Source organism: Corapipo altera, unplaced genomic scaffold (genome assembly GCF_003945725.1).
Source record: "Corapipo altera isolate COAL_440 unplaced genomic scaffold, ASM394572v1 71, whole genome shotgun sequence".
Taxonomy (NCBI): Eukaryota; Metazoa; Chordata; class Aves; order Passeriformes; family Pipridae; genus Corapipo; species Corapipo altera.
In genome coordinates this window covers 1,422,216-1,430,282 of record NW_020884916.1, presented here as the reverse complement: position 1 = coordinate 1,430,282, position 8,067 = coordinate 1,422,216, and the positions used below count along the sequence as shown (strand labels likewise).

Genomic DNA, 8,067 nt, shown 5'->3' with positions numbered 1-8,067 from the left:
GCAGATAATCAATCCAATGTGAGGCCCCGGGCCAGGCAGAGCCAGGGAGCAGGGAAGGTGTGTTTTCAATCACAGTGCAATAAGTGATATTCGTTGTTTTTTTTTACAGGAGGATTTTTTTTATGAAATGGAAAGGGGGGAAAGGGATTTCTCAACAGAAAGGAATAAAATAAAAGAATATGATCTGGCCTGGAATGATCCTTCAGAGCACTGACAGCAAAATCCTGGAGTGGATGTGCTATGTTAAAATATTGTTGAAATGCTGGTGTCAAGTTGTACTCAAAGAGTATTGTTCCTTTATCTAGGAAAGCATCTTCTGCCTAAATGCTTTATCCTCATCAGTTCTCTGCTAATAAAGCCTCTGTGTCATTACAAGTCCTTACGTGCTCCCAACCACTCCAGGTATTTTATTTTGAATTTCACTTTAAAGTAGCAACTACAATTAACCAACTAAGCCAAATTATTTAGCATGACAAAGGTCCACTTGAGCTGAAGTGCTGTTCTCTAATACAACTGAAATGAAAACACAGACTTTGGGCTACACCTGAACAAAATAAATGCTTCTTTTTTTTTTCCCCCCCCTGGAAACTTTCTTCCCCTCAGAGCACAGATCCTAAAACAGGTCATATATATATTACTTACTCTATTACATACAGTATATATAATATATGTATTATGTATGAGATATATGATATATATGATATATACTACATGTTATATATTTATAATATATAAAGTATCTAATATATAATATATGATCTATATTTAATGTTATATATAGATATATAATATTGCTATATAACATATAGTATACATAATGTCATATAGGATATATAAAGTATCTGGTATTTAACATATATTATATGATATGGATTATATGTTATATATAGATATTGATAGATATTGATATATAATGTATATGTTAATATATTATGTTATATATAATTTTATATACTATATGTAATATATATTCATATATATTATAGTATGTGATATAGTATATATATGATATATATGTTATATATTGCTATATACTATTGATATGTAATATATAACATAAATTATATATGTAATATAATATATGTTAATATATTATATGCTATATATAATGTTATATATTAGTATATATACTATAGTATATATAATATTATTAATGTATTGTAATAATATTGTTATATATAGTATTATACATTGCATACTTTATTCATTATATATAATATATAGTACATATATGTTATATATACATACATTATATACATATATATACACATACATATGTATATATACATATATAGGTATATACATACATATATATGTTATATATCCACACATATACTATATATATAAATGTATATATAGTACATATATGTTATATATCCATACATATATTATATAAGTATATATAGTACATATATGTTTTATATCCATACATATACTATATATATATGTATATATCCATACATATATTACATATGTGCTCTTATATGTTATATAAGATGTTTATGTTATTTAATAATGCTGATGATGGTGATGATAATAATAATTATTATTATTAGTGTTCTATTTATTTATCGATAGTTATTTGCTTATTCACATTTATTTATTTATTTATTTATTTATTTATTTATTTATCTATCTATCTATCTATTTATTTATTTATTATCGAGCCCGAACGCCCCCGCGATCCCCGCGTTTCTCCTCCTCCGGGCGCCCCGGCCCGTCCATCCCCCCAAACCCCTCCCTCTCCTCTCGGGTGTGTGTGTGTGTGTGTCCCCAGCGCCCCTCTCCCCTCCCTCCCCTCCCCTCCCCTCCCCTGCCCTCCCCGGCACTATTTCGCGCGGGCGGAAGGACACGTTCTCCCCGCCGCCGGCGCAGGGATCGGCGCCGCGCGCGGGGCGCTGTCAGTCAGCGCGGCGGCGCCGGGACGCGCCGGGCGCAGCGGAGCGGGAGGGACGGACGGACGGACGGACACACGGCCGGCGGGGACACACGGCCGGCGGGGACACCGCGCACCGCCACCGCAGCCTCGTCCGACCGCGCGGGGGTGAACGGCCGCCCGCCCCTCCGGCCGCTGCGATGCCGCGGCTCGCCGCCCTGCCCTGGACCTTGGCGTTGCTGGGAGCCGCAGGTAACGGGGCGGCGGCGGCGCGGGGCGAACAATGGGACGGGGCTCGGGGCCGGCTCCCCGCTCCCCGCGCTCTGCCCGCGCCCGCCGTGTGCGGGGCCGGGGGCGGCGTTCGGGGCCGTGTCGGGAGCGGGGCTGCGAGCGGGACCGCGGCTCTCCCGGGTGCGGGGGGAGCGCGCACAATGGGGCGGCGGGGATGCTGCGGGCGCCCTTGGCCGCTCGTGGCGCGGCGCTCGGCAGCGGGAGGAGGAGGAGGAGGAGGAGGAGGCGGTGGTGGTGGCGGTGCGGTGGTGTCGTTGTGTCGTTGTCGCGCCGGGTTCATTGTGGATGTCGAGGATGCTCCAACCCGCCCCTCCCGCCCGGGCGAGCGCGGCGCGGCGAGGGAGGGGATGCGGTGGATGCGGGAAGGGCGGGGGGATTGAGCGGCTGGAATAATGGGGGGGGGAGAAAGGAATAAGGGGAAAGGAAAAAAAAAAAAAGGAAAGAAAGGAGGGGCGCGGGCGCTGCCGTTGTGGAGCGGCAGCTGGGCGCGAGCGGCGGGGGGGCCGCGGCCGATGGGCGCGGGGGGGACCCCTCCGGTGGCCGCTCGGGAGCCGCCGGTACCGCCCCGGGAGCGGCAGGTGGGCACCGGGAGCGGCCACACCTGCGCCGGCCCCGCCCCGGCGCGCGCCCGTCCGCCGGGATGCAGCCCTGGGGCGTCCGTCGGTCCGTCCGTCGGTCCCCGCGCTCCGCGCTGTCCGCCCGCACCGGGGAGCGCTCCCGCAGCCCTTCCGCGCCCGCTCCTGCCCCTGCGAGCGCTTCCCCCCCTTGTCCCGTCCTGCGGCTCGTCAGCCCCTTCCTCCGCCCCACCCCGCGCCCCTCCTGGCCCGAAGCCCCCGCACGGCTTGTCTGTGCCATCGCCACCTCGAAATTGCGTTTGTGCCCTGCAGCCCCTCTCGGCTCGTCTCGCAGCTGCCCCCCATCGCTGCCGGGGGTGCCCGGGGTGCCCTGTGCCTGTTTGGGTGCCCTTGCCGTGTTACCCCAGCGCTGCTCATTCCCAGCCCTCGCTGCCCGGCTTCTCCTCGCCCCTTCCCTCGGCGCTGTCCTCGCCCTCCCTCCCTCCCCACGCCGAGGATTCTTCCTCTCCCTCGGCTGTCCCTTCTGCTGTGGTTCCCTCTCCTCTCGCAGTAGCGATCGCTGCCGTGTGGCTCCATCCCAACCCCGGTGCCACCGGTGTGCTCCGACCCGAGCCACCTGTTTAACGCCAGCACAACACCCATCCTTAGCGAGGCGCACCCCTCCCGTGCTGCTGCAGGGCTTCCCTTTAATTAAAAAAAAACCATATATTGCTGCTTATTAGAGGGGCTGTATGACAAATAAGGGGTGGTTGCGTTCCCGTTTCCAGCAGTTCTTCCCCGTATCCAGCTCTGCATCTGGCTCGGCCACACCCTCCCGTCCCCATCCCTGCACATTCCTGATCTCACCCGCTCGGAGATGCCAGACTATGATCTGTGATTGCACAGCCCTCGCCTCCCTGACACATCCACACAGGCTTTCTCGGCTGTGGGAGGGGAGAATAAAGCATTTTTTTTTTTTTCCCGGGGAAATAAATGGGAGTAAGCAAAAGAAAAATTATCTGCGTATCATCTGTTGCCCCACTCAAATACATGTTTATCCAATAATAATAATTATGAATGTGCAGAGTGCCTAGGGAGCTGCACAGCTGGAACTGTTAAATCAGCATAAAATGGAGAACACAAAAACCAAATAAAATATTAAAAAGCTAGAACAAAGCAGCAGCAGTGTTTATGGTGAGAGCAGCACCCAGCTCTGCTTTGCACCCTAAAGGATGCTCTGGTTGCCTTTTTTGCCCAGCTGATCTCACTGGGCTGTGATGGGGGAGAAAGGGGTTTGCTCTGGGCTTTGGTTCTGCTGCAGGAGGTGTCATGAACAGGGGGAACAGCTCTGATGGTGCTGATACAGAAACCCCAACTCCAGCTGAAACGTGAGAGGAGGCAGCAGAGGGTGGTTGTAGTGAGGAATCCCTGAGGAGTGTGCTGTCTGAGCCATAGTAGTGGGCTGGGTTCAGAACAAAAGTGTGCCTTTATGGCTTTTGGGATAATTCCACCTTTTATATGTGTCCCTGTGGCCTGAGATAGTGATGATTTATTTAGTCTACGGTTAAATTAAAATATTCTCTGATAATTTAGGGGCTGATTTACAGACACAGCAGATGGCTCATCTCCTTTCATGTACATCCCGAGAACTGGTTTCTTAAATAATAGAGTATTATATATAAATGTTTTCCTCTGAACCTGAAAATTCCTGACTTGACTGTTGGGGGTTTTTTTGTGGGTTGTTTTTTTGTTGTTGTTTGTTCACTGGTTTTTTTTTTAAGGACATTTAATATATTAGTAATTTAAGGAATACTCAGTTTTTAAGTGTTAAAGATTGTGGCTGCTCTCCAGGCTGGAATTGCCTTCACTTTTCTTGGCTCATCTCCAGAAACATAAATTTTAACGATAGACTTTCCTGCCACGGGGTAAGTGATTGGTTCCTTGTTAATAGAGAGTGGTGTGGGTTTTTGTGTATGGGGGGGTGGGTTGTTTGTTTGAGAGCTGGGCTGGGGGTAATGCCGTGGATTTCCTCCCCTGGCTGGCAGGGAAGCAGAACCAATTGCTGGGGGAGGAGGAGGGGATCCTGCATCTGCTGCCATCAGTCTGCACGGGGAAATAGCTTTAGTGAGAGACAAAAGCACATTTTATGTTCTCATTTCAAAGGCCATACTGCGTTTCTCCTCATTATTGAACACCCCTGGTGATGCTGTTTGTACAGAGAATGCAAATTCCATTTTTTTTCTGGTAGGTTTTCCCGTGTGGTTTTTGGGTTTGCAGGGCTGTTGTTCCACTGTGACTCGATCTATCCATGACGATTCTGGTGTGCTCTTAACTCCCAACTTGCAAATAGTGAAACAGATAGGATGAAGTTCCCAAAATGCCTCTGGGAGCAGACTGGGAGAATCTGTCTTCTTTGGAAGTGTCATGGCTTTTACCCAGGGAACATCAGAAGATTTCATGACAGTGTTTTTCAGGTGCAGTGAAAAGACTGTGTCTTTGTTGTTTCCCCAATTTTTGTACCTTCACAGGGATCTGAGATGTAAGAGAAAATAAGCAAAGCGACTCAGCTGTAGCCACAAAAGTTGGAAAACAGCGAGGAAGCAAAATTGTGTTGTTTGTCTTGCTTTGTGTAACGGGGAGAATGGGAATAACTGGGCTGAGGGTGTGTCTGTGAAGGGAACTACAGCTCCCAGGCAGCTCCACTCTCCTGGATGGGTCCTTTGCGCATGTTTTCCTAGGAATTAATTAACGTGCCGGTTTTCATCACAACAGTCCTGGAGGGAGGGGGAAAAAAAAAAAGAAAAAAAAAGAAAAAAAAAAAAGAAGAGCCACCAGGCGAGTAGGCTTTGAGCCATAAAAAAAAAATAAAAAAAATCACAGAAGCAAATTTGAAGGTCAGATGCGTGCTGGCCGCGGCTCCTTTTGTTTGGGAAAAGCCATTAGGGCGGTGGAAAGCCCCGCAAAGGGATGTAAATGAGGTGGGTTCGGCGGCAGGGCCATTGTGCCCGCTCGGCTCCCGGTGTGGAAGTGCAGCTGCTCATTAGGGGCGATGCCTTTTGAAGTGACCGTGAGAGCCCCCGATGGCAAAAACCCCGCGGCCGCCCCTGGAGGGACGTTGGGATGTGGGGTTTTGGTTTACAGTGGAGGTAGAACAGATGAAAATCAAGGATAAGCTTCAGAATAACATAAATTCGTGGCTTAAAGTCCAGTAGCTTCCACCGTACCTAAGATGAGGCGAAGGCAGGTGATTGCTGTCCATTCCTGCACTGCTGGATCTTCCAAGGATAGAAAAGTGGTGGAGTCACCATCCCTAAAAGTGTTCAGAAAACACGTGGCCGTGGTGCTGGAGGCCGTGGTTTAGTGGTGAACACCCTGCTGGGGTGACAGGCTTGATGATTCTAAAGGTCTTTTCAGAGCTTTATGATTCTCTGATTCCACAAAAAGAAATTTCGGGAGGGATTTCTTGCTGGAAAGGGTGGTCAGGCACTGGAAGGGGCTGTGGAGTTCCCACCCCTGGAGGTGTCCAAGGATGTGGCACTCAGTGCTCTGGGCTGGGGGACAAGGTGGGCATCGGGCACAGGGTGGACTCAATGGGCTTGGGGGGCTTTTCCAACCTCAGTGATCCCGTGATTCCATGAGAAATCTTGTGCCAAAACACGTGGAGGTGTCCAGGGTAGATGAGGATGTGTGTGAAAATGCCCAGGGCCACCTGACAGCTTCCTTAGAGCATTTCTTGGACCCCCTTATGGGCTTTGACTTCTGAATTTGCTTTTGGTTTAACACAAGCAATTCCTGAATTTCTCCAAGCAATCTTGGGCAAACGTAGAACATCAGTAACCTGAGTCCTGAGAACTTCAGATCTTTTGGAGAAGCTGATTTTTGGGGAATAGGTAACAATGGAAGGTTTCTCCTGGGAAGCAAGTGCAGGTTGCTGTAGGACACCAGGGTCCTGGGAAGCAGCAGCAGCAGCTGTGGGCTGTATTCACACAGCTGGGTGAGGTACCAAGTTCTTTAAGGTCACATCTAAAAGGGAATAACCAGCATGGAGATTTGGGAATCCTTTAGACCAGCAGAAGTCAGGGAACCTTGTTCTGTTTGAAGAAAATGAGATGCTTGTGCCTGAGCACTAATATGTCTCAACTTCCTGCTGTACATTCAAAAACAACCCTCAGGTTTAAAATGAAGGAGAGAGACTTTCAGCTCAAGTCTGTAATTGTTCACTGCAGGTTCTGTGTTTCTGCCCTGCCCCGGGTAACAGAGGTACCAAAGATCTTTAAGGTTCTGACTGTCCACAGGTAAACTCATCATTAGGGGCTTAAAGCCAAGTCCCAGAGGGCCCCAAGTCCAGGGAGGGACAGACAGTGACCCCACAGCTATTCCTGCTGCCCTGTGTCATGGCAGGGGTGAAGCCTCTGGCTGTGAACCTGATGCAAGAAAATTAAGTTTAGGCTGGAGAGAGTAATGTGAGACGTGCTGTGGTTTACCCATCATCTATTTGCATCCTGGATCTTGTGACAAGACAGACAGAGAGCTCTGGATGTGTTGGGAAAACTGGGAGTTGCCTGATTTGTTACTGTCCTGGTGGAATAATGTGGAAAATATTTTGGAAATCCAGTGGAATGGTTAATTTCGAGTTTATTTCGAGTTCAGACAAAGAGCCCTCACCTCCTCAGGTGGTTGTTGGTCAGCACAGGATGCACAGAAACTCCTGCCTGGTTTCATTGTTGTGGAATTGCCATTTTCGTCCTGCCTTGAGTCAAAATATTTGGGCTTCCTTTGCAAAATGTCTGTGTGTAAGGCTGTTCCAAGCATTGTAAATCAGGGTGGGCACTTTTCACAGTTTGTTACTAAAATCAGGCAAGTCAGGTGAGTTCTCTGACAGTGCCCCTGCTCATCCCCCAGCGTTGGGAGTGCTGGGCCCGGGACAGAAACATCCATGGACTTACTGGGGTGAGGGCAGGGAAAGGCTTGGAGCATCTCTGCTGTGGGAAGAATCCCAGAAAGGCACGAAGAGAAGACCCAAAGGGATGTTATTGTGGATAAACACCTGGTGGGAAGGAGTGGAGAAGACACCCAGGCTCTGCTGGGGTGCCCAGGACAGGACAGGAGACAACAGCACCAGGTGAAATACAGGAAATCCTGTCTGAACGTGGCAAACAGAACAAATCCCCCTCTTTTTTAATTTAGTTGACCCCTGGGACAGGTTGTCTGGAGAGATTGGCATTTAACACCCACCTGGACACGCTCCTGGATAACCTGTTGCAGCTGATCCCCTCTTGGACTGGATGATCTTGAGATGTCCCTTCCAACCTCAATTATTCTGTGATTTCAGAACAGCAACCTACA

General features: G+C 48.4%; 1 protein-coding gene across 13 annotated transcripts in view; it reads left to right on the top strand.

Annotated features, from left to right (window-relative positions):
- The first annotated feature begins 1,956 nt into the window (after positions 1-1,956).
- NCAM1 (neural cell adhesion molecule 1) overlaps positions 1,957-8,067 on the top strand; it is a 91,422-nt gene continuing 85,311 nt past the window's right edge. For 4 of the 13 annotated variants that reach the window (XM_027655737.1, XM_027655736.1, XM_027655735.1 and 1 more), the window contains exon 1: positions 1,958-2,128. In XM_027655737.1, the coding sequence (XP_027511538.1) occupies positions 2,077-2,128 (52 nt within the window). In that variant the 5' untranslated portion in view covers positions 1,958-2,076. Of the gene's footprint in view, positions 2,129-8,067 lie in introns of all 13 variants that reach the window. The other 9 variants (XM_027655741.1, XM_027655742.1, XM_027655740.1 and 6 more) reach the window with 5 other exon arrangements.